Raw genomic sequence first — 25,974 nt, forward strand, 5'->3', positions numbered from 1 at the left:
GAGTTGTTCTCTCTTGCCCCGGAGGGACGGACCAGAACCAATGGGATTAAATTAATGCAAAAGAAATTCCATCTCAACATCCGGAAGAAGCTCCTGACAGTCAGAGCGGTTCCTCAGTGGAACAGGCTTCCTCGGGAGGTGGTGGGTTCTCCGTCTTTGGAGATTTTTCAGCAGAGGCTGGAGAGACATCTGACGGAGAGGCTGATTCTGTGAAGGCTCAAGGGGGTGGCAGGTGACAGTGGGTGAGCGAGAGGGTTGTGAGTGTCCTGCATAGTGCAGGGGGTTGAACTAGATGACCCAGGAGGTCCCTTCCAACTCTATGATTCTATGGCTGGAGACTGCAGCACCCGTGAAGGTTTGTCTGTGGCCCTCATTGCATGGCCTTTCAGAGTGGTCGTACACTCCAAATAATATTTTGGGGGGCTGGGTATATTGAACTCGAAGAATATCGTTATTTCCTGATATCCCTGAATCCAGTTCAGGTGTGGTATTCACATTTAGTAAATATTTATTTCTATTTCTACCCCTGTACTCCCACAAGTGGCTCGTGGCGGGATATTTGGGAATATCGAATTTTCCCAGCGACGTTATAGCCTATGAGGAATATTATAATGGATAGTTGATGGAGGAGTGTCGGAGGCTTGGGGGCAGTGTTTTTTTGCGATAGTAGTACCAAATTTGTAGCATGTCTGCTGGTGCATATACCTAACCCGCCTTCCAAGTTTGGAAAAGATTGGAACAGGGGGCCTCCAAAAAAGGTACCCCATCTTCTATTTTTCCTGATGAAGGGGAAAGGCATTTAAACTTTAAAGAGAACACAGTCCCTTTAAGATTTAAATGCCTTTTACAAACCTCCACGCTCGTGCAACTTTACTATGAAGGCCTTGAAATTGACTGAATGCTGAAGGTACCTCCTTCTTCTATTTTTACGAATGGAGGGGAAAGGCATTTAAACTTTAAAGGGAACACAGTCTCTTTAAAATTTAAATGCCTGTTGCAAGCCTCCAAGCCTTTGCAAGTTCACTCTGAAGGCCTTAAAATTGACTGAATCTGCTTTAAAGGCACTCTAACCGTAGCTATCCAGCATGAATATTGACATACGCCATTGGGTTGATAATTTCTTCGGTCTGAACCTCAAGATGGCGCCGGGAGATTTCCCAGAAGTGCCACTGATCTCCCAGAGAAAATGGCTCCTTCGGAGAGTGGAGTCAGTACCATTGGACCCCGAAGTTGTACCTCCCCTCCCCAAACCCCAGCCTTTCCAGGATGCTGCCCCCAAATCTCCAGGAGTTGGCAACTGTAGACGGAAGCATGAGCCCTTCTCTCCCCTCCCCCCACCCTTGGCTCCGTGTCCCTTGGCACCCAAAATTCATCCACGGTTCCAAATTTATCTTTGCTCCAATAAAGTTAGACACTTAGCTTGTCTTTGAAGAGAGGATTAAAGGCCCTTTGTCCGCCCCGCCCCTGCACAGCATCAAACACTAACTGGAAGATATATTGACCCTTCTGCTCCCATCTCCTTTCAGTGCTGAGAGTTTGGCAGCTAACCGGAGAGGGAGAGGGAGAGGCGTGGCCGGGGTTTCTGGTCTTTTGGCACCTGCTTAGTCAAGTCTGCTGCTGGAAGGGGCAGAACAAATTGGGTGGGCCTGGAGCCATCAGTGTAACTTGACAGTGGAAGGAAACCCCTGGGGCTGGGCAGGTGAACTGAAAGGAATCTCAAGGAGAAAGATTGCGATGAACAGGGTTTGGCAGGTGCTCTGTGGCCAGGTAGAGCACTCCAGGTCTTCCCCATCCCCTCCTCCCTGGTCCTTTCAGCAGGGGGTTGGACTAGATGGCCTGTATGGCCCCTTCCCACTCTAGGACTGTAGTTCAGCAGTGGAATAGGCTGCCTAGGGAGGTGGTGAGCTCCCCCTCACTGGCAGTCTTCAAGCAAAGGTTGGATACACACTTTTCTTGGATGCTTTAGGATGCTTTGGGCTGATCCTGCGTTGAGCAGGGGGTTGGACTAGATGGCCTCTGTGGACCCTTCCAACTCTATGATTCTATGATTTTGGGGTTCTGTTTTTCTCATATCATCAAATGGCTGTATTTGGATGTGTGACACAGTTGAACAGAATTAATTTTTTATATTCCCACTGTCATGTAGGGAGTTCTTAATTTGAGGAAGAGGGCTTGCACTCGAAAGCTCACACCCTGAATAAATCTTTGTTGGTCTTAAAGGTGCTAATGGACTCTGATTTTATTGCTTTTCTCTGCGTGGATTTTTTCGATGTAGCTTCCTGGGAAGAATGCCAACCTTGTTTTTGTGCTGCTTCTTTCAGCCCAGAAGTAGAATAATCGGATCATAGAATTGGGAGGGACGCCCAGGGTCATCTATTTATTAATATTGTTGTTGTTGTTATTGTTGTTATTATTGTTATTATTTACTACCCGGCACTCTCGGCAAAGCCGGCTAGTGGCGGGTTACAAGATAAAAATAAAACAATCCCCTAAAACCCCTGTTAAAATACAACAATTCATAACAAAATCTACAAAAATACAGCGGCAAACCAACCCCCCGACCCCTGTTGGGAGGCAAGGGGGACTGCTGGACAGTTGTTAAAAAACAAAAATGGAGGCGAACTTCCTTCTTTATTCTTCCTTGTCCTCCTTCAGGGGGTTCCACAGATCTTTTCTTGCCCTGGCCTCAACCGTAAACCTGGCGGAAGAGCTCCGTTTTACAGGCCCTGAGACAAGCAGAAAGTTTCTTCAAGGCCCGCAGCGCCTCCGGGAGCTCATTCCACCAGGTAGGGGCCAGGACCGAGAAGGCCCTGGCCCTAATTGAGGCCAGGTGAGCCTCTTTGGGGCTGGGAATGACCAATAAGTTGGAACCCTGCAGGGGGAATAGGGGGAATCCTAGATTTGGAAGGGACCTCCAGGGTCATCTAGTCCAACCCCCTGCAGAATGCAGGAAATTCACAACTACCTGCCCACACACAGTGGCCCCAATTCCATGCCCGGAAGATGCCCCCTCTATAAAAAAAGAAACCCAGAATCCCTGTCCAGTCTGGCCCGGAAGGAATTCACCTCCTGACCCCAACGTGGCGATGGTCATTTCCCTGGGCATGCAAGAAAGGGCCACAATTGCCCCACGCCAGCACCCTCCCTCCAGCCCACCCACTCGCCGTGTGCCTAAGGGCGCAGAATCAGCCTTCCCCATGGCCCACCCAGCTCACCCCCCTCCCTGTTTTTGGTCTTTTCAGGATGTTGCAGGTATTATACAGCTACTTCTGGTGGGACCGCCTGTGGCTGCCAGCAAACCTAACCTGGGCCAGCCTCGAGCAGCAGGATGGACGGGTCCGCGCCCACCCCTCCGACCTCTACATCACCTTCCCCTTCGCCTTCGTCTTTCTCCTCCTCAGACATCTCTTTGAAATGTGAGTGCCTCGCGGGAGGGGCCGAAAACGTGACTTTAAAGCAGGGCTAGTCAACCTGTGGTCCTCCAGATGTCCATGGACTACAATTCCCATGAGCCCCTGCCAGCGTTGCTGGCAGGGGCTCATGGGAATTGTAGTCCATGGACATCTGGAGGACCACAGGTTGACTACCCCTGGATTACATGGAAACAAAGAAAGTTATGGAGCAGCAGGAGAGCTCTGACACATGAATACTCGTCCGAAGTTAGACAGCCCTGGCAGGGGCTCATGGGAATTGTAGTCCATGGACATCTGGAGGACCACAGGTTGACTACCCCCTGCTCTAAAGGACTCTTCGCCTTTTGGGATTTTGGGAATCAGGGTTAGAATTCCCACTGTGCCAGAGCAGGTTATTGGGTGACGCTGAGTCAGGTACGGGTTCTCAGCCTAGGGATGCCAGCCTCCAGGTGGGGCCTGGGGATCCCCCCAGAAGGGCAGCTCATTTCCAGATTACAGAGATCAGTTCCCCTGGAGGGCCTGGCTGCTTGGGAGGGGTGACTCTAGGGCAGGGGTGGTTGCTGGCAGAGGCTCATGGGAATTGTAGTCCATGGACATTTGGAAGGCCGCAGTTTGACTACCCTGAGTGGTTGTTGGAGGACTAAAGGGAGGGTCTTCGGGTTCCTTGTTGGGGAGAGAAAGGTGAGGTAGTGAAGAAGAAGAAGAAGAAGAGTTGGTTTTTATATGCTGCTTTTCTCTACCCAGTTTGGGCTGTATCAACAGGGGAATCACATCAAAATCACAAGATGTCATAGTCCCATTGTATACGGCACTGGTCAGACCACACCTGGAGTACTGTGTGCAGTTCTGGAGGCCTCACTTCAAGAAGGACGTAGATAAAATTGAAAGGGTACAGAGGAGAGCGACGAGGATGATCTGGGGCCAAGGGACCAAGCCCTATGAAGAGAGGTTGAGGGACTTGGGAATGTTCAACCTGGAGAAAAGGAGGTTGAGAGGGGACATGAAAGCCCTCTTTAAGTATCTGAAAGGTTGTCACTTGGAGGAGGGCAGGATGCTGTTTCTGTTGGCTGCAGAGGAAAGGACACGCAGTAATGGGTTTAAACTTCAAGTACAACGATATAGGCTAGATATCAGGAAAAAAATGTTCACAGTCAGAGTTGTTCAGCAGTGGAATAGGCTGCCTAAGGAGGTGGTGAGCTCCCCCTCACTGGAAGTCTTCAAGCAAAGGTTGGATACACACTTTTCTTGGATGCTTAGGGCTGATTCTGCGTTGAGCAGGGGGTTGGACTAGATGGCCTGCATGGCCCCTTCCAGCTCTAGGATTCTATGATTTTATTCTAAGAAAAGCAGCATTTCTGTTTGACCTTCTAAAGAAGGAGAACCCGCCACCTCCCAAGGAAGCCTGTTGCACTGAGGAACAGCTCTAACTGCCAGGGACTTCTTCCGGGTGCTGAGCTGAAAATTCTTTTGAAACCAAAACAGTTCAGAGCTCAGGCTGGCTGCAAAGGCCCCAAACTGGCTCCCAGATGTAACAAGATCAGCACATTTAGCCTGCCGTTAACACGCCTGCTTCCTGAAGCCAGCCGGCAGCTCTAGGTCCGGAGAGCGGGCTGGTGCGATCGGCCCCCTGGGTCCCAACTGTAGGCCAGGCGCGGAGGTGGGAATGCAGCGTCCTTGGCCGTCAAGGCCTTGCCAAGTACCAGGAGAACAATCGGACGGGGAGAAGTGGGTGGGAAGGCTGGCATCGACGGGAGCCCAGCGCTGCCCCCGGCCACAATCGGCGCATTGTCTCGCATGCCACTCGGGGCGGGGGGAACGCGCATTATCTCAGCACTGTCCAGGAACGGGCCGGGGACGGAGAGGCCGAAGTATTAAAGAGCAATTATTTAACACATTTTGACAATCTCTCCCAAGGAGAGGAGGGAAACAAGCAGGGCTTTGTTAGGGCGGTGGGGGCCCCCCGGGTGAAGCCCTGCGTTGCTGTGATGGGGGGGAAGAGGCCGGGAGGTTCACCGAGGGGCAGAAATAGCCGGGAGTGCGGGAACACTGGAATTTGCAACATCTGCGGTGTGTAAAATTCAAGAGCATATGAAGAGTACCCTACAGGGGGGCATCGTGGGGGAAAGTGGAGTTAGCATATTCCAAGAAAATCCTAGAATCATAGAGGGGAAAATCCTAGAATCATAGAGTTGGGAGGGACCTCCAGGGTCATCTAGTCCAACCCCCTGCAGAATGCAGGAAATTCACAACTAGTAGAGTAGGGATATCTGGATATTTTCAGCTAATCTCCTCTGGTGTCCTGATTGGCTGAACTGGAGACTGCCTGTTCTTTTGACGAGGTCCTGCTCTCTTTTTCTTTGGAAATTTAGTCCTTTAGACTGTTAGAACTCTCTCTCTCTCTCCTCTCTTAGGTTTCTCTTCTTAGTAAAACTCTTAGTCTTTATGCAGCCGGTGCTTTACTCCTCCTTTGCAGATGGGAACCAGCTAGTAGTCCCTGGCCCGAGGCAGGCGCGCCTGTTGTTAGCCAGGATCAGGGCCTCTTCTGCCCTGGCTCCAACCTGGTGGGACAGGCTTCTGGTTGAGATCCAGTTCCGTGGGGCCTGTAAAACGGAGCTGTTCTGCCGGGGTCTTGGTGGACCATTTCAGAAGAAGAGTCCTGCCGGGCCAGGATCAGTCCAGCCTCCCGTCTCACCCAGGGGCCAGCCGGTTCCTCTGCAAGTTGATTCCCACAAGAATCCTAACACAATTGGTCTTCAGCAAGCAACCAGATACATACATTTTATATACAACGAGCAAAGAAGCCCCTTGTATGCGAAATACAATCAGCTGTGCGCTCTCCCCCCCCCCCCCCAGCAGTGCGGGTAGAGCGAAGAGTGTCCAGGCAGCTGTGGAGCTTTGAGGGGCCAGGGTGGTGGGGGTCTTTCCCCCCTCCCTCCCCACCACCCTCCAGAGCCCTGTGGAGGGCCACGGAGGCAGCCATGGGGCTTTGGTGGGGGAAGCAGTGGACATTCTCCCCCTCCCTGCCCTCCCCCTGTGGCCTGAAGCCTCGTTGAGGCAGGTTACCCGCTGGGCCTGAGAAGGGCTGGCTCACCCTGTCTCCACCTCCCAGAGGCTTCCCGGGGCAGAGGTGCCATCCCTCCCCCTTGCCCAGGGAAGCCTCAGGGCCGTGGAGAAAGGTCAGGGCGGCCCTTCTGGGGCCCATCGAGAGCCCTGGGAGGAGCTGCTCCCCCCCCCCCCCCCGGTCCTAGGAAGCACCCCTGCCACCTCCACTTTGTTAAAGAACAGATACCAAACCTCATAGAATCATAGAATCATAGAGTTGGAAGGGGCCATAAAGGCCATCTAGTCCAACCCCCTGCTCAATGCAGGATCAGCCCTAAGCAGCCTAAAGCATCCAAGAAAAGTGTGTATCCAACCTTTGCTTGAAGACTGCCAGTGAGGGGGAGCTCACCACCTCCCTAGGCAGCCTATTCCACTGCTGAACTACTCTGACTGTGAAAAACTTTTTCCTGATATCTAGCCTATATCGTTGTACTTGAAGTTTAAACCCATTACTGCGTGTCCTCTCCTCTGCAGCCAACAGAAACAGCATCCTGCCCTCCTCCAAGTGACAACCTTTCAAATACTTAAAGAGGGCTATCATGTCCCCTCTCAACCTCCTTTTCTCCAGGCTGAACATTCCCAAGTCCCTCAACCTATCTTCATAGGGCTTGGTCCCTTGGCCCCAGATCATCTTCGTCGCTCTCCTCTGTACCCTTTCAATTTTTTCTACGTCCTTCTTGAAGTGAGGCCTCCAGAACTGCACACAGTACCTCCATACCTAATTAGTTCCAACAAATGACTTAGTCCCTCAGGTTGCCAAGTTTTTAATTTAAAGACCCATTCGGCTTCCTTCTGCAAAAGAGGTCTAGTGATATTGCTGTTAGGTGCAAAGCCGTGTCCGACCCATCGCGACCCCATGGACAATGATCCTCCAGGCCTTCCTGTCCTCTCCCATTCCCCGGAGTCCATTTAAATTTGCACCGACTGCTTCAGTGACTCCATCCAGCCACCTCATTCTCTGTCGTCCCCTTCTTCTTTTGCCCTCGATCGCTCCCAGCATTAGGCTCTTCTCCAGGGAGTCCGTACTTCCTAGTAATATTAGAACGTCCTTATCCCTGATCCTATATATGTTCAATTGCCATGCATTTCAAATCATCCCATGAGTGGTTAATTTCCTTATGTCGTGTGGGCGGAGCTGTCTTGACGCTGTGTTTTAATCCTGACACGTGTCTTCCAAGGACGTGAAGACGTTTGCCTGCAGGGGCTCATGGGAATTGTAGTCCGTGAACCTCTGGAGGACCACAGGTTGACTACCCCTGCAATAGATGACGTTATGAATCTATTAAGCTTAATTAGTAATATCACTTTTCATTTTCTCCATAAACGTACGCATGACTGGCATGAGCCACAATATTAACTACCTACTGGCAAACCACGATCACGAAATGTAAACTTTTTCCCAGAAATGATTTCCTGAATGTTTCTCCTTCCCTTCCATGCAAAGATTGTGTTTTGTTCACATCCTTTAATGTGTGAGGTAAGGTGCCGATGTTTCAAAAACCCATTTTCAGTCTGGTGGGAATATGCTGAATGTTCTAGCACACATACCATCCTGTTCGTAGTTTCCCATAAGTAGTTCTATAAAATGTAAGATAGTTCTGTAAGATAGTAGTAAATCTCTAGTGGTAGAGCTTGCCCTTGCTCTATTAACCACCTAGGGTGGGTAGATTCTTTCTCTTATAGAGACAGCAAGTTTCTCTGCTGCTTTTTAAAAATCTCCTTCATCGGGTTTAATTCTACGACCTTTCAAAAACTGGGACGTTTCTTTTTCAAATATTTTGAGTGGTATGAAGAGAGATCTGGTACAGCATTACAACCAGTTGGTTCGAAATAAGTAGAAACTTTTAACCTGTTTTCATCGTCTTTATGCCCATACATGTCCAAATATTAATACATATATGATGTGATTTACAATCAGATTTTATGTTTTGGTGTATGGAATAGGCCCAAGAAATAAATTCTTGTCAAGTGTTGGGATCCTTGTAAATCATAAATGTATCACCCAAGAAAGATGTGTAAAACACAATCTTATCAAAATAAGGATTGTTTATGTGATGTCTTAGCCTTTTCCATACACCAAATGGGCCTATTCCATACACCAAACCATAAAATCACATCATATAATTGTTGTAATGCTGTACCAGATTTCTCTTCATACCACTCAAAATATTTGAAAAAGAAACGTCCCAGTTTTTGAGAGATCATAGAATTAAACCCGATGACGGAGATTTTAAAAAAGCAGCAGAGAAACTTGCTTTCTCTATAAGAGAAAGAATCTACCCAGCCCAGGTGGTTAATAGAGCAAGGGCAAGCTCTACCACTAGAGATTTACTACTATCTTACAGAACTATTTTACATTTTATAGAACTACTTATGGGAAACTACGAACAGGATGGTATGTGTGCTAGAACATTCAGCATATTCCCACCAGACTGAAAATGGGTTTTTGAAACATCGGCACCTTACCTCACACATTAAAGGATGTGAACAAAACACAATCTTTGCATGGAAGAGAAGGAGAAACATTCAAGAAATCATTTTTGGGAAAGAGTTTACACTGAACGATCATAGTTTGCCAGTAGTTAGTGATAAATGTGGCTTGTGTCAGTTTACAGAGGAAGTGAAAAGTGATACTATTGGGGTAAACGATTATGAAATTAAGCTTACTAGATTCATAAACTGTAATACATTTCAAGTCATCTATTGCAGTGGTCCCCAAACTTTTTATCACTGGGGACCGGTCAACGCTTGACAATTTTACTGAGGCCCGGGGGGGGGGTAGTCTTTTGCTGAGAGATGTTGCCACTGCCGCCTGAGCCCCTGCTCCACTTGCTTTCCCGCTGGTGCCCGACTTCCCACCACCCGCTGGGGGGTGTTGCCAGCAGCAGCTGCGCAGTGCCACGCCGAGGGGGAGCCCCAGCCACGGCGGCCGCTGGAGAGCACCAAAGGTGAGCTAGTGGCAGGGCAGACCCCGAGGCAGCAGCCGTGGAGGAGGACGAGGAGGAGCTGCAGCCCGGTACCGACTGATCCACGGACCGGTCCCGGTCCCCGGACCGGGGGTTGGGGACCACTGCTCTCCATGGCACCCTTTTAAATACTGGAAGATGGTTATCAGATCTGCTGTCAGATTAGAGGCTGCCCCTCTTTAAGCTCTACACCACGCTGGCTCTCGCACCAGCGTAATGAATTTTGCTCTGCTCCGAAGCCTGAGGCTGTCTTTTGGGAGTTTGTTGTGACACCAGTTTGTTTCCTAATAAGACGGGAACATCTGGCTCCCCTCCTCTTCTCATTATCCAGTTCCCCTGGAATCCTTTGCATTTGAGTGGGAGTTAGGCCAGATCCACCTCAAACCCCTGCACTTATTCCCTTAATCCTTCATGACCTTCCTGGTAAATATTGGTTGTTCTTTACCAGGTTTCGTTTCCCTCTGGTAGCTTCTGTCCCTGTGTCTCTCAAGCCCATAACTGGTTCATCATTAACGTCGAGAGACTCCAGACGTTCCCTAGTTAAAAAAAAACCCTTGCGTCTTCAAAATCTTGTAAATTGGAGAACTGCAGACTGGATGTTTGGATAGTGAGGTGGGTAAGGGAACCGGCTAGAGAACTGCACCCAAAGAGTGGTGGTGAATGGCATTTCATCGGACTGGAGGGGGGGGGAGCAGTAGGGTGCCACAGGGCTCGGTCCTGGATTTGGTACTTTGCAAGATTTCTCTCCGTGATCTGGACGTTTTAGGGCGTTAAAACTTGGAGATGACACCAAATTGGGAGGAGAAGCGGACACCCCGGACGGTAGAGAGAGTTCAACGAGATCTGAGCACGCCGGAAAAGTGGGCTAGTGGATCAAGATGCAACTCAATAAGGAGAAGGGCAGAGTTCTACCTCTGGGTCACCCAAGTGAGAAGCAGGCATTCTGGGTGGGAGAGACACTTCTGGGGAGAAGAGTGTGTGGACGAGATCTTGGGGTAGTCGTGGGCCAGAAGCGAAATAGGAGCAGACGGTGGGATGCAGCGGTAAAGAAGGCCAATGCAGTCAGAGGCAGCACATCCAAATTGCAAGATGTCACACTCCCTGCGCTGTATACTGCATTGGTCAGACCCCACCTGGAGTCCTGTGTGCAGTTCTGGAGGCCTCCCTTCCAAAAGGACGTGGACAAAACGGAGAGGGGGCAGAGGAGAGCGAGGAGGAGGAGGATCCAGGACCTTGGGGACTAAGCCCTGTGAGGAAAGGCTGATGCCGCCTTGAGCAGGGGGTCGGACTAGATGGCCTCTCTGGCCCCTTCCAATTCTGTGACTCTAGCAGGTCTAGATGTTTGGGCTTCTCCTGATACAGGGCCCTCTGGGGGTTCTGTCACCAGTTCTCTCCTTTTTACTATTTTAACAGTTTTGCTTCATGTTTGGATTGTTGTGGGTTTTCGGGGCTGCATGGCCATGGTCTGGTCATTTTTGTCATTTTTGTCCCGGATGTTTGGCCAGCAACTGTAGACCTGGCAACTCCAGAGTCGGGACCCGGCAGGATGGGGATCTCCGTCTAACTTCGGACGAGTATTCATGTGTCAGAGCTCTCCTGCTGCTCCATAACTTTCTTTGTTTCCATGTAATCCAGGGGTAGTCAACCTGTGGTCCTCCAGATGTCCATGGACTACCATTCCCATGAGCCCCTGCCAGCGTTTGCTGGCAGGGGCTCATGGGGATTGTAGTCCATGGACATCTGGAGGACCACTTGTCGACTACACATATGCCACCCTGCTTTGAAGGGTCAGGGCGGTTTACAGCGTCGACGATAAAAAACGTAGTTGCATTTTAAAACTTAACAATTGCACGTTTTAAAACCTGAATCCTGGGATCATTGTTCCTGTTTTGGCATGGGGGGAGAGGAGGGGGCTATGAAGATTGGTAGAAGTTGTGTGTTCGTAGGCAGGCCTGGTGGTTTTTGGCGAGAAACATCCACGGTCATCGATACTTGGAATAATAAAGTATCTAAAATCTTGTGCTAAGATTCCGTTTTTACAGATGGACCCAAATCCATGGGGCTCGCCATCGAGTTAAAAAGGAAGAGAAAAAAATAGGAGAGGAAAGGTGCCATCGGGGGTGGGTGGGTGGGGGGGGGTGAGAGAAGTATGAATTTCCTGTATTGTGCCTGGGGTTGGACTTGATGACCTCTGAGGTCCCTTCCAGCTCCGTGCCGCTATCGTTCCACGGCTGCATCGTCACACGCTTCCGGTTTGGGTTAACTGGGTTTCCTCCTTGCCCTCTAGGTACGTGGCCACCCCACTCGCTCATCTCTTGAACGTCAAGGACAAAGTGCAGTTAAAAGCCACGCCGAATCCTGTGCTGGAGACTTTTTACTCCTCTTCTTCTAAACGTCCCAAACAGGTAATTCTGCGAGGGGCGGCGCATCTTCGTAGTTGTTCCAGGAGGCTCACAACGCTCCGATTGGTCGCTCTGTGCTTGGAGGCGGTTCTGCCCTTTCCCTGCGGCTTCCGTTCACCGACCTCTCCCATCTCCCGCCAGGTGGATATCGAGGCCCTCTCCAAGAAATGTGGCTACACCCCACGGCAGGTGGAGCGGTGGTTCCGCCGGAGACGCAACCAGGACCGGCCCAGCATGCTCAAGAAGTTCCGAGAGGCCAGGTAAAGGAGAGCCGGTGGCGTGGAAAGGCCTAGAGTGGAGATCCGGGTTCGAATTCCCACGTGGTGAACAAATTCGCTGGGCGACTGGATAGTCATTCTGGGTTGAACGGACCTGACAGCAAAACAGAAGAAGGCTCCTTCCCTCCAGAAACACAAAAGGACCTCTCCCCTCATGTTGAGAGTTAGCTTGTCAGGGGAGAGGTTCTGGCCTTGACATGCTAGGTTTCTACTTGGGAGGTGTTTTTTTTTTTGGGGGGGGGGGTTTAGCATTGGAAGGTGCAGCATTTGGGAATGAAGCACCAGCAAGGTTCACAAGCAGACTATTCAGATTCTAAAAAAATGTTCAAGGTTTTTATAGTGTATTTAGGGCTCCCCTCCCCCATGTTTTCATTTGTTCAGGAAAAAAAATCGCTCTTCTTCCTTTTTCAGTTGGAGATTCACCTTTTACCTTCTTGCTTTCATTGCTGGCATGTCTGTTATTGTAGATGTAAGTACAACTGTATTTTCTTTCCCTCTGATCCCTCCCTCCCCCCCCCCAAATGTCCCCTTTTTGAAAATCCCTGTGTGATCTTGGCCAGCGTCTTCCTAACTCACTCTTGGCTTCTGTGTTTTTTTTTTTTACCTCCTGCTCTTTCAGAAACCCTGGTTTTATGAACTGAATAAAGTTTGGGAAGGTTATCCCATCCAGGTAAGTTGTTTGAGTAGCTCAGAATTCAAATGCCATAGCAGAAATCCCCAAAAGATTCCATTAAAAGGCAGAACTGAATCCAAAGTTGTGCTCCCAACAAAAGAGGCTGCTTGGTGTGACTCTGTTTGAGTCCCTGGCCTGGCTCACTCTTGGCTTTTGTCTATGCTGTCCTGCTCTTTCAGAAGCCCTGCTTTTATGACTTGAGGAAAGTTTGGGTAGAGAAAAGCGGTATATAAGAACCAACTCTTCTTATAGAATCATAGAATCTTCTTCTTCTTCCTCTTCTTCTTCTTCCTCTTCTTCTTCTTCTTCTTCTTCTTCTTCTTCTTCTTCTTCTTCTTCTTCTTCTTCTTCAGTAATCTCAGGGCTCTCTCAGCCTCCCCTCCCTCACAGGGTGTCTGTTGTGGGGAGAGGAAGGGAAGGCGACTGGAAGCCGCTTTGAGCCTCCTTCGGGTAGGGAAAAGCGGCATATAAGAACCAACTCTTCTTCTTCAGTAATCTCAGGACTCTCTCAGCCTCACCCTCCTCACAGGGTGTCTGTTGTGGGGAGAGGAAAGGGAAGGTCAATGGAAGCCTCTTTGAGCCTCCTTCGGGTAGAGAAAAGCGGCATATAAGAACCAACTCTTCTTCTTCTTCAGTGATATCAGGGCTCTCTCAGCCTCACCCACCTCACAGGGTGTCTGTTGTGGGGAGAGGAAAGGGAAGGCGACTGTAAGCCGCTTTGAGCCTCCTTCAGGTAGAGAAAAGCGGCATATAAGAACCAACTCTTCTTCTTCAGTAATCTCAGGACTCTCTCAGCCTCACCCTCCTCACAGGGTGTCTGTTGTGGGGAGAGGAAAGGGAAGGTCAATGGAAGCCTCTTTGAGCCTCCTTCAGGTAGAGAAAAGCGGTATATAAGAACCAACTCTTCTTCTTCTCCTTCAATAATCTCAGGGCTCTCTCAGCCTCACCCTCCCTCACAGGGTGTCTGTTGTGGGGAGAGGAAAGGGAAGGCACATGGAAGCCGCTTTGAGACTCCTTCGGGTAGAGAAAAGTGGCATATAAGAACCAACTCTTCTTCTTCTTCTTCTTTGGGGCTGGGGACCCCGAGCAAGTTGTGATCATGAGATCTGAAACCTCTCGGGGGAGGGGGCGGTCTCGCAGATATTGCGCCCAGGCCGTTGATGTTGCCGAAGCATGCACGCTGCAGATGTTGCCGGTTCCCACAAGCGCCAGCTTCAGGGACGTGCTCTGTTTGGGTTGACTCTCTGATCACGGAGACAACCCGCAATGCTGGGATGGCCTAACCCTGCCTCTTCTTCCAGACTCTCCTCCCTTCCCAATACTGGTACTACGTCATCGAGCTGTCCTTCTACTGGTCCTTGCTTTTCAGCGTGGCCTCGGACGTGAAGCGGAAGGTGGGTTTCTCCAGGGGTGAATTGGGGCGGGGGGACCACCGGTTGAACGAGGGAGGATCCCCACTGGATCAGTCCTCATTTTGCAGGTGGGTCCCACAAATGTGTTTATTGATTTATTTGTTCGATCTCCCACATTCATTCATTCATTCATTCATTCACTCACTCATTCACTCATTCATTCATTCATTCATTCATATTTTACTTTACTTTACTTTACTTTACTTTATTTTATTTTATTTTATTTTATTTTATTTTATTTTATTTTATTTTATTTTATTTTATTTTATTTGTTAGATTTTTATCCCGCCACTCCCCAAAAGTTTGTGGCGGGTTACAGGAAAGAAACATAACCCCCCCAATAAAACTTACCCCTAAACATTTATAAGTTACATCGCATAAATTAAAACCCGAGATGGTCGTGACAAAACCAATTAAAAGACCACCACCCCCTACCTCCGGGGTAGAGAGCCAGTTTGGCGTAGTGGTTAGGAGTGCGGACTTCTAATCTGGCATGCCGGGTTCGATTCTGCGCTCCCCCACATGCAGCCAGCTGGGTGACCTTGGGCTTGCCATGGTGCTGATAAAACTGTTCTGACCAAGCAGGAATCTCAGTGCTCTCTCAGCCTCACCCACCCCACAGGGTGTCTGTTGTGGGGAGAGGAAAGGGAAAGCGACTGGAAGCCGCTTTGAAACTCCTTTGGGTAGAGAAAAGTGGCATCTAAGAACCAACTCTTCTTCTTCTTCTAGATACAGGTGGATGACATAACCCGCCAGAGATGGTTTCAAGGGGGGTCAGATCGTCCTGGGTGAGCTGGCCTCAACCAAAGACCTGCCAGAAGAGCTCCGTCTTGCAGGCCCTGCAGAATGTGGAAAGCTCTCGCAGGGCCCGCAGCTCTTCCAGGAGCTCATTCCAGCAGGTCGGGGCCAGGACCGAAAAGGCCCTGGCCATGGTTGAGGCCAAACGCACCTCCCTGGGGACGGGCACAACCAACAGATTTGCACCCACAGAGCGTAAGGCTCTGCGGGGGACATAAGAGTGCCCCGCAAGCTAGCTTGGGGTGGTTCTCAACATAACATATGTAATCGCAGTTGAAATCCAGTTTGAACAACTGAGCGCTCGGTTTCACAGACGGTGTTGTGGGTGTTGTTCTGGTCCTGATTCATTGGAGGGGATGGCGGAGACGAATGGAGGGAGGCCTGTGGTGTTTATCGGCAACTGGTTCGTTTTGGTCTCTGCCAGAGGCTGGTGGTTGGGGGAGAACTGGTTTGTAAGCCCTGCAGGACTGAGCCAGCGTGGGGTAGCAGTTAAGAGCGGTGAGTTCGAATCTGACACGCAGAGCCCAGATTGTGTATGGCCTTGATGCATAAACTCCACTCCTTGAAATGGATCTGGAATTCAGCCGGCAACCCAGTGCGTCTGCTGCAGGGCCCTGTTTTTGGCCGGTGTGATGGGCAGCAAGCCGCCCTCGCCATGGAAACGGGCCAGCCCCGCTGTTTAAAAGGAGCGATTGGCATCGGGTTTCCCTAAATTGGAGCTGAGCAGCCGCCAGATTTGGAATATAGATTTTTATGTTGGCTCAAAGAAGCTGGCCACCGCATTTCAATTAGCTTCTAATTGAGAGTTTTGATTTGGGCTTTTCTCATCCATCTTATTGTCTGGCGCGGTTTGCTTTTTAACCTTTTGGATGTTATTGAAGACGCAGCCCAGTCAGGAGAAGGGCAGAGTTCCCCGTCGGGGTCACACAAAGGAGGAGCAGGCAGACCAGATGGGAGAGTCACTTGTGGGGAGCAGGGTGGGTGAAGGAGATCTGGGGGTACTTGTGGACTGGAAGCAAAATAGGAGCAGGCAGTGTGATGCAGCACTAAAGAAGGCCAATGCAGCCCTTGGGCTCTATCAACAGAGGCAGCACATGGAAATCATAAGATGTCACAGTCCCCCTATATACCTTATTGGTCAGGCCCCACATGTAGTGCCGGTTGCAGTTCCGGAGGCCTCCCTTCCCAAAGGACGTGGCCAAAACAGAGAGGGGGCAGAGGAGAGCGAGGGGGAAGACCTGGGACCTGGAGAAGTGGAGGTTCAGAGGGGACAGGGTGGCTGTCCTGAAGGATCTGAAAGGTTGTCCCTTACTCTTCACAAAAGACGATTTTTGTTTCTGGCAGGATTTCATGGAGCAGATCATCCACCACGTGGCCACCATCATCCTGATCACCTTCTCCTGGTACACCAACTACATTCGGGCGGGGACTCTGGTGATGGCCCTGCACGACGCCTCGGATTACCTGCTGGAGGTGAGGGGCTCCCCTCCCCTACCAGGCCCCTTCGGGTTCCTCTCTAGACCTCGGCTGAGGCCTCCAGCTGTTAGTGCTCGAAACAAGAGGGCGGATTTTTAGTTTCGAGCCAAGAGGGCGAATTTGTTGGGGGCGAATTTCTCATTCTAAACGGAGAATAAGAAATTTCAAATGGAGAGGGGGAATTTCTCTACACAGACTGGTGTAGTGGTTAGGAGTGCGGACTTCTTATCAGGCAAGCCGGGTTTGATTCCGCGCTCCCCCACATGCAGCCAGCTGGGTGACCTTGGGCTCACCACGGCACTGATAAAACTGTTCTGACCGGGCAGTGATCTCAGGGCTCTCTCAGCCTCACCCACCCCACAGGGTGTCTGTTGTGGGGAGAGGAAAGGGAAGGCGAATGGAAGCTGCTTTGAGACTCCTTTGGGTAGAGAAAAGCGGCATATAAGATCCAACTCTTCTTCTTCTTCAGTAATCTCAGGGCTCTCTCAGCCTCCCCTCCCTCACAGGGTGTCTGTTGTGGGGAGAGGAAAGGGAAGGCGAATGGAAGCTGCTTTGAGACTCCTTTGGGTAGAGAAAAGCGGCATATAAGATCCAACTCTTCTTCTTCTTCAGTAATCTCAGGGCTCTCTCAGCCTCCCCTCCCTCACAGGGTGTCTGTTGTGGGGAGAGGAAAAGAAGGTGATTGTAAGCCACTTTGAGACTCCTTCGGGTAGAGAAAAGTGGCATAGAAGAACCAACTCTTCTTCTTCTTCGTTTCAAACTTAGGAGGTGAATTTCGTATTCCAGATTCACCAAGACTTTGTCTTCTGTTAAAATGCCAGGAATAGGCCAGTTCCTTGGATATATGAGAATGGGTGGGTGGGGGGTTTTGGAGTTGAAGGAGATCCTAAAAATTCAGGGCTCACACCTACTGTTTGAGCTCTTTGTCTCTCTGCCCCCTGTTCTGATGGCTGGTTTTCATCACTGCGTAAAGTAGCATTTCCTGTCGTCCGTCCTGAACCTACTGCCCATCAGCTTCAGTAGATGTCCTCAAGTTCTGATCGTTTTATCAATCCCTCTCCTGTCCCCTCTCCTCCCCTCTCTTGGCAGTCCGCGAAGATGTTCAACTACGCCGGCTGGAAGAACACCTGCAACAACCTCTTCATCGTGTTTTCCGTGGTCTTCATAATTTCCCGGCTCATCATCTTCCCCTTCTGGTGAGGTTCTGGTGGGGATGGTAGCAAATCTGTTCGGACGGGGGCCAACGTGGGTACGCCTCCCCTGTGTGGTGGGGACTTCAGCTGCCCTCCTAGTTTAGTTATCAGTTTTGGGACAGATGATTAAAGCAGAATGCAACACCTGATTTGTGTTGGAGTTGAATCTATGAGTAAGGATGGGTCCGGACCGGGAAATTCCAGTTTGGTTCAGGATTCAGGAAAGCCGAATCTGCCAACCATTCAAATTCCATTTCACTTCCCCTCCCTTCGTTTCCCCCTGCTTGGGTAGGGGGGAGTGAAACGGGTGGTTTAAATGACTTGCAGCCATTTAAACCAGAGAGAGAGAAAAAAGCCTATCCTTAGGCTACTGAAAATATTTTCAAAATTTGTACAGAATAAAATAAAGGTCTCTTCGTCCTATGTTGCTTTATTGTCGTGTAGAATCCAACCGGAACGGTTTCTAGATATATATCCTGTTTTCAAAGGGTAATTTTCCTCAGTGGTTGTCCTAAACATAAATACTCTAAATTAGTATCTTTTAACATTCAAAGATCGTCTAAATAGATGCCTCTACAGTGTAGAGCCAAAGGTCGGTGTATGCTTTAAACCAGTGGTTCTCAGCCTAGGGGTCGCGACCCGATTTGGGGTCGCCTGGCTCCTTCTTCGGGGTCCCCTGGTTGGTTGCTGCTGCAGTGGACACAAGCCATTGCAATGGCCGCCTCCATGCTGCCTGACCATTGTGCGCATGCGCGCCTGTGCACCTGCGCATGCTCACACGCAGCCCATGTGCATGCGCACGCTGCCACTACTGCCACCAACCCCACCGCAGTTGGGGTCGCGGCATCGGAGTGGTTGAAATCCGCTGCTTTAAACTATTTAATAGAGGTAAGATATGTATAAGATCAAGGGGCATTTTATTAGATTATGAGATATCAGGAAAAAATTTTTCACAGTCAGAGTAGTTCAGCAGTGGAATAGGCTGCCTAAGGAGGTGGTGAGCTCCCCCTCACTGGCAGTCTTCAAGCAAAGGTTGGATACACACTTTTCTTGGATGCTTTAGGATGCTTAGGGCTGATCCTGCGTTGAGCAGGGGGTGGGACTAGATGGCCTGTATGGCCCCTTCCCACTCTAGGATTCTAGGATTCTATGAGATAGAACATTGAATGGTTTTAGGATCATATCCTTCTCAGGTGTTGAATTATCTATTTGGTTTCCCATTATACTTACAAGGGAGAGATAGAGTATAGCTTTACTTATATACCGTATGTATAATTTCTTTCAATGTTGAAAGGTGCTAATTTAGAGTATTTATGTTTAGGACAACCACTGAGGAAAATTACCCTTTGAAAATGGGATATATATCTAGAAACCGTTCCGGTTGGATTCTACACGACAATACAGCAGCATAGAATGAAGAGTCCTTTGCTTTATTCTGTACAAATTTTGAAAATATTTTCAGTAGCCTAGGGATAGGTTTTTTTACTCTCTCTCTCTCTCTCTGATTGTAGACCTTACAAATTGTCTGTATTTGCTTGCCATTTAAACCTAGCTGCAGAAAGGCAGGCAGGCCACCAGGCGTAAATGTCCTGAACCAAATTAAAGTTCCAGGAAAAGTTCGGGGGGCACAAACTGGCTAAATTCGTGACGGGTTTATGATTGTGGTCTGGTTTGTGCCCATCCCTATCTACGGGTATAACAAATGATTATAACCGACAGATATTTTTTCCTTCATTGGTAATTAAGAATGACCTGCCGTATCATAACAGGAGTTTGATTTTTGATGTGCATCTAGTGTAAGAAGAGCTAGTTTCATGTCCAGGAGCAATTTAGACAACAAGAAGATTTCCAGGAGAGAAGCTTTCAAAAAAAATATCAAAGCTCCCTTTGTCAGAATTTTGACTTTTGAAAGTCTATTCTGCTGAACGTCTTGTCGGGCTGTACGGTGCTCCTGGACTTGAAGGTTAGCTGTTCATAGGATCATAGAGTTGGAAGGGACCTCCTGGGTCATCTAGTCCAACCCCCTGCACTATGCAGGACACTCACCACCCTCCAACCCCGTTCAATGGCTGACCCAAGTCTATTCCCTTCAGAAACCTTGTAAGAAATTGTGTGCTTGAATCAGACCAAAGGGCCATTAAGCCCTGCAGCCTGGAATTCGCTAAGCTATACTGCTCCTGAATGTGGAGGTTCTGCTTAGGAGTTTGGTTGTCAGATAGCTGGGAAGTCCCTGCTCTTAGTAGAATGGTTGCACAGGATCCAGGCCTCCATCCTGATCGATGTTTTGGATGCTTTATATTTATATTTATATTTATATTTATATTTATATTTATATTTATATTTATATTTATATTTATATTTATATTTATATTTATATTTATATTTATATTTATATTTATATTTATATTTATATTTATATTTATATTTATATTTATATTTATATTTATATTTATATTTATATTTATTCCCCGCCACTCCCTTGTGTCTCGTGGCGGGTTACAGCATCCTAAAATCCCCATTAAAACCCCATTAAAAGACAATAATAACAGGATGCTTAGGGCTGATCCTGCGTTGAGCAGGGGGTTGGACTAGATGGCCTGTATGGCCCCTTCCAACTCTATGATTCTATGACATCATTAATTCATAGGATCAAAGTTTGAGTCCCGCAGCAAAGACCAACAAAGTTTCGTTCTGAGTATAAGCTTTTGTGTGCATGCATGGGTCTCCAGATACATGCATGCACATGAAAGTTTATACTCAGAATTAAACTTTGTCTGGCTTAAAGCTGCCAAACATTGTTCTGTTACTTGAGACCAACACAGCTACACACCTGAACTAATTCTTTGGGCGGGCAGCTCTTAAAACACAGACACACATACACAATGAGTTAACACAGACACAAAGGATGCAGGGCAGGCCAAGTTGGTTATTTGGCAGAGGAGGCCAACTCTGCCTGGTCGTGCTCCTCTTCCTATTACTGATCCATGAGATTTGGAGATAATGTAGTTGGGGCAGATTTGCTAAACCCGAGAGGTAATTTCCGCTTCCTCTTCTCTGTCGACCAGGATCCTGCACTGCACGGTGATCTATCCCTTGGACATATACCCTCCCTTCTTCGGCTACTATTTCTTCAACTCCATGATGATCGTCCTTCAATGTCTGCACATATTTTGGGCATACTACATCGTGCGCATGGCCCATAAATTCTTAACTGGAAAGGCAAGCCGGCTTGTTTTTTTTTTTTTTAATTCTTCTGTCTCGCTGGAATAAAGGAAAGGGGGGGTTCTTAAATTCTTATCTCTGCCCCCTGTCTATCTCTGAGTTGTAAACAGGAACTCCCAGAGCCTCTATACCAAGGATGGCCAAACTGTGGCTCTCCAGATGTCCATGGACTACAATTCCCATGAGCCCCTGCCCGCAGGGAACTTTCCTGGTATGCTCAAGGGCTAATCCACCCTTGGACAGAACTGGACGGTACCCAGCAGAACCGTAATACTTTTATCTACTCGCTCTTCTGCTTTGTCACCACGGTTTTGAGTCTGGGGTACTCGTTCTTTGGTGATTCGTGACAATTCTCTGCAAAAGATCATCTCTGGTCAATCCTGGAATAATGGCCTATTGAATCTCAGCAGACTATTGAATCTCAGCAGAGGGTTACCAATGCAAACCTTCAGGGCTTTGTTAATTGAAATTGTTCCAAATTTTGTGCTGCGTGTACGTGTAAGTCCTCTGGCTTTGGCTGTTTGCAGCCCATTGTGGCCTGGATGCTGTCCCTTAGGGTTGTGCGGTTCGGTGCGGTTCGGCCACTTCGGTGATTACCGAAGCCCGAGGTGGCCGAATCGCACCAAACCGCACAATGCTTTTAGCCATTCAGTTGTGTCTGCATGCTGGTGGACCCATGGGTCAACTGTCGCCACGTTTAATCTTGCACTGGATCTTGCACTGCTTCTTTTGGTTGTATAACACTCTGACCAGTGTCCATTTTGATGGTATCACACCATCATGCTCTTTGTCGGCCTGGTTTCCTTTTACCACTGACCAGTCCTAGCATGATTGCTCACTTCATGGAGCTGGATCACATGATATGGCCAGAGGAAGAGAGATGGAGTTTCGTGATTCTCAGTCGTAGGTTTCCTTTTTCTCCACTGATGGAAGAACCCTAAGGTCGACTTTTCCTGCAGATGGCCACAGAAACCGGATCCTAATAATAATAATAAAATAGTCCCTGGCAATTCCTAGAGCTACCACTCTCTCTTCCATGTCATTCTAGGAATTATTATGAGCTCTTTGGTTAAAACTTCCTGTAAGCAGACTAGACCTTGTTCTTTTTTGGTTCCTTCCCCCCCCTCCGACAACGTATTTGGCAGGAAGTTGGATGAGATGGTCTGTTGGTCACTTCCTGTTTCCTGATTATTTTTTCTCCCTGATCACCCCTACAGGTGGTGAAAGACGAACGCAGTGACCACGCCGAAACCGATAGTTTGGAAGAGCAAGAGGAGGAGAAGGAGGGGGCTGCGGCAGGGCACAGCACAAAGAACGGCCCGCTCACCAACGGGCACCCCATTTTGAACAATAACCACCAGAAGGCCGAATGATCCCTCACTCGCTCCGGTTCCATCTGGCCCGTGATTTTGCTGCAATTTGAGAATTTCGAGACCGTACTGAAAACTTCTCTGCTAGGTGAACTTAATTCCCCCGAGAGCCGATGGGGGCCCTCCTTTCTCTGACGTCTGCGACCCCTTCCTCCAGGGTCGCTGGCCGTGCGGGTATTTGTGTCCCACTGAGACAGGAAGGGGCTCGGATGCTCGTGCCATCTTGCGGTTTCCTTAGGGGAGAGAAAGCCGCCCCTGCGGGCTCTTTTTCAGACGGGGGCGGCATCTGGAGTGTTGGATTCTTCAGTGGGATGAGGAGATGGGCGGCCTCTTTCTCAGGCCCTCGGTCTTTCACCAAACTGCCTTAAAGATATAAAAAAAAAAACCTGGGGTACAGATGACCCTGAGACTGTTGCCTTTTGCTTTTTCTCTCTTTCTCCCAAACAACACATACACTCATGATCCAAAAGCGATGGGAAAGGAAGCACGCATTCTTTTCGATTCTCCGTTCTTGCAACAGCCCCTTAAATTTCACACCTCCTCCTTCGCAAGTCACTAGATCTCACTGATGCTTCCTTTTTGTTTTCTGTGCCAAAATGCTTTTGTCACATTTAAAAAAAAAATCTGGGCTGCTCTTTGACTTTGCTTCTTGCTTCTTCCCCCAAGAAACTAGACACAGGAAAAGAGCATTAAAATCTGCAGGGTACTCCTATGTAATTTTTTTGGGGGGGGGAATTGTTGGGGATGAACATCGGTTCTCTGTCCTGTTCACTTCTTACTTTGAAAGCTTCTTCCCTCTGGATTCGGGTAATTTGGGGAGGGGCAGGCACCAGTTTTACACAAAAAATTGAACGGTCATTCCCCACTTCCTAGCCCTACGGCAGCATTCTGCTTGAGTTTATACATCAACTTGGAGGGGGGAGAAGAAACACTTTCCTATCAATATTTCCCACCCTTAAGTCTCAGATCTGCTCGGATTTTATTTTTATAAACGGAGGATGCGTGTGAGTTGAGCCTTACCCCTTCAAAGCCCCCTGAATCCTTGAAGGGGTTTATCACCCTCAGTAGAGATCATTCTGTGCTTCTCTATTTCCTTGGGAAAAAATAATGTCTTTTATTTGCCAAAAAAAAACTAAAAACAAATCCAGAATATTCTTCAGATGCTCCGAAACTCATTGGGGTAGATATAATCGATGCTTGAAATGCCTTTTTCTCCACCCACCCCGCGGTCTGGCTTCCTGCCTCCTCAAAGAGTACCTGTAGGAAAGCATTGATTAGTTTTTTAAAAATTGGAGGACTAGTTAGTGAAGCGGTACCGCCCCGCTGGCCAGTTTCAGAGGAGCACATGCATTGGAGGGCACATGACGATGGCAGCAGCGCACAGTTGAGCATGTGTAGCCGCACACTCCTCCCTCCCACCGCGTAGATGCATGCTTGCTCATCTGCCCCTTTGTTCCAAACAAACACTACTACGCGACAAATGACCCACACCTCTCCTTTCACACCCTTTGCTGATTTGGGTTGCTGGGGGAAAATAATCAATCATGCACGGCCTCGAAGAGCTAAAATGGGTTCTGTGGTTCTGATCCGCAGATGGCTGCTTTATTTCCCTTCCTCCGGAGCGTCTTTGGGGTGGGGGGACGTTTGGCCATTTCGATGGGCAGAACCACAGGCCTCACATGAGTTTGGCCTCCTCTCCTGAGCTCTGAAGTGGAATCTCCCCCCCCCCTTAATTTATTAGTTAGGACTTCTGCAAACCCAAAGAGCGGAAACACAGTTAGGGGCTCAGCTAGAAGTACAAGCCCCTAACCGGCGGCAGCCGACAGCAAACACGTGTTTTCCCAACCTAGCTGCAAAGGCAGGGCTGGTGTCCAGGGGTGGGGTGGGGTGGGGTGGGGTGGGGTTGGGGTGGTACACAAGGACCAGTAACCTTATCTTCAGACCAAAATGTTTTTTTTTTAAGTGAAAATATATTAAAAACCTAAATAAAACTAATAAACATCTGTTTAAAAAGAGCAACTTCGAATGGTGCTGTTTCAGAATTTGCGGAGAAAGGCTTCGGGGAGAGACCCACGGGGACAGCCTCAATCCTAAACTGACTTCTGCGTGAGAGTCCTGAGGTCAGAGGAGGGGGGGCAGAGGGGAGATCTGGTGCTTAAGAAGGGATCTCTTCTATGCTCAGCGGACCGATATCCTCTAGTAATCACAGAATCACAGAGTTGGAAGGGGCCATACAGGCCATCCAGTCCAACCCCCTGCTCAATGCAGGATCAGCCCTGAGCATCCTAAAGCATCCAAGAAAAGTGTGTGAGGGGGAGCTCCCCACCTCCTTAGGCAGCCTATTCCACTGCTGAACTACTCTGACTGTGAAAAACTTTCCCCTGATATCTAGCCTATATCGTGGTACTTGATGTTTAAACCCATTACTGCGTGTCCTCTCCTCTGCAGCCAGCAGAAACAGCATCCTGCCTTCCTCCAAGTGACAACCTTTCAAATACTTAAAGAGGGCTATTATGTCCCCTCTCAACCTCCTTTTCTCCAGGCTGAACATTCCCAAGTCCCTCAACCTATCTTCATAGGGCTTGGTCCCTTGGCCCCAGATCATCCTCGTCGCTCTCCTCTGTACCCTTCAATTTTATCTATGTCCTTCTTGAAGTGAGGCCTCCAGAACTGCACACAGGACTCCAGGGGTGGTCTGACCAGTGCCGTATACAATGGGACTATGACATGGAGATGGGCTTTACGGTTGTGTGCTCCGGTGCGGAACGGCCACCTTGGCAATCACCGAAGCCCAAAGCAGCCAGCAACGCAGCACGGAGGGGCAGCGACCCAACAGCTGGCAGCCGCACAGAAGGACAGAACTCTGTGCATGTGCAGCCACCGCGCCACTGCCTCTCCGAGCCTTGGTGCTGGCTGCCTTGGGCTTCGGTGATCACCGAGGCAGTCTAACTGCACCGAAGCGCACAACCCTGTTCTGACAGTGGTTGATTCAATCATCAGGAATGCATAGAATGGGGTCTGTGACAAGCATTTTGACAGCACGGTGACTTGACTGCCTCGTGTGCACACCACGAGCTTAATACTAGGATTACCCCATCCGCCATTGTTTTCAATGGAAAGGAGGAAAGACCAACTTGAAAGGGAACACGGCCCCTTTAAATTTTTAAAAGGCGATCACATTTTATTGTAAACTGCCACGAGCCACTAAGGTCTGGGAGTAGCGGTCAACAAATGCAACCAATTGGTCACTAAGCCGTACTGACAGTGCAAGTAGACTCCAGCCACGTTTAAAGGGCTTTCAGTCCATTTAAATGCCTTCTCCAAGCAGAGTTCAATTTAAAGGCATTTAAAGGGACTGAGAGCCCTTAAAAGTGCACTTGAATTGCGGCTGTCTGGGTTTTCTGAAAAATCCCAAATATTTTCAGGATTTTGTGGGCTGGCAAATTTGGATTTCTGGAAAAATCCAGCTGAATATATACCCCCCAAATACCAATAAGGTGTTTTCCAGGTATTTTTTCAGTTTGGATTACCCAAAAGCACACATCTAGTTAATATGCTGGGGAGGAGTTAAAAGTCACGTGTATATTGACACCAAGGACACTGGGAAATGCAGTCCACGGGGAATGGAAAAGCCAGTGCTCGGCTGTCTCATGGCCCTGTCTTACATTC

The 25,974-nt window shown here is 48.9% G+C and overlaps 1 protein-coding gene across 2 annotated transcripts in view; it reads left to right on the top strand.

Moving 5' to 3' along the window:
* CERS2 (ceramide synthase 2) overlaps positions 1 to 24,324 on the top strand; it is a 53,160-nt gene extending 28,836 nt beyond the window's left edge. For both annotated transcript variants that reach the window (XM_077319922.1, XM_077319913.1), the window contains exons 2-11: positions 3,243 to 3,416; positions 11,769 to 11,886; positions 12,025 to 12,143; positions 12,573 to 12,630; positions 12,781 to 12,831; positions 14,136 to 14,228; positions 16,389 to 16,517; positions 17,610 to 17,716; positions 20,779 to 20,932; positions 22,153 to 24,324. In XM_077319922.1, the coding sequence (XP_077176037.1) occupies positions 3,244 to 3,416; positions 11,769 to 11,886; positions 12,025 to 12,143; positions 12,573 to 12,630; positions 12,781 to 12,831; positions 14,136 to 14,228; positions 16,389 to 16,517; positions 17,610 to 17,716; positions 20,779 to 20,932; positions 22,153 to 22,308 (1,158 nt within the window). In that variant the 5' untranslated portion in view covers position 3,243 and the 3' untranslated portion in view covers positions 22,309 to 24,324. The remainder of the gene's footprint in view (positions 1 to 3,242; positions 3,417 to 11,768; positions 11,887 to 12,024; positions 12,144 to 12,572; positions 12,631 to 12,780; positions 12,832 to 14,135; positions 14,229 to 16,388; positions 16,518 to 17,609; positions 17,717 to 20,778; positions 20,933 to 22,152) is intronic.
* Positions 24,325 to 25,974: the final 1,650 nt, after the last annotated feature.

The sequence above is a fragment of the Paroedura picta genome, chromosome 1, assembly GCF_049243985.1.
Source record: "Paroedura picta isolate Pp20150507F chromosome 1, Ppicta_v3.0, whole genome shotgun sequence".
Classification (NCBI taxonomy): Eukaryota; Metazoa; Chordata; class Lepidosauria; order Squamata; family Gekkonidae; genus Paroedura; species Paroedura picta.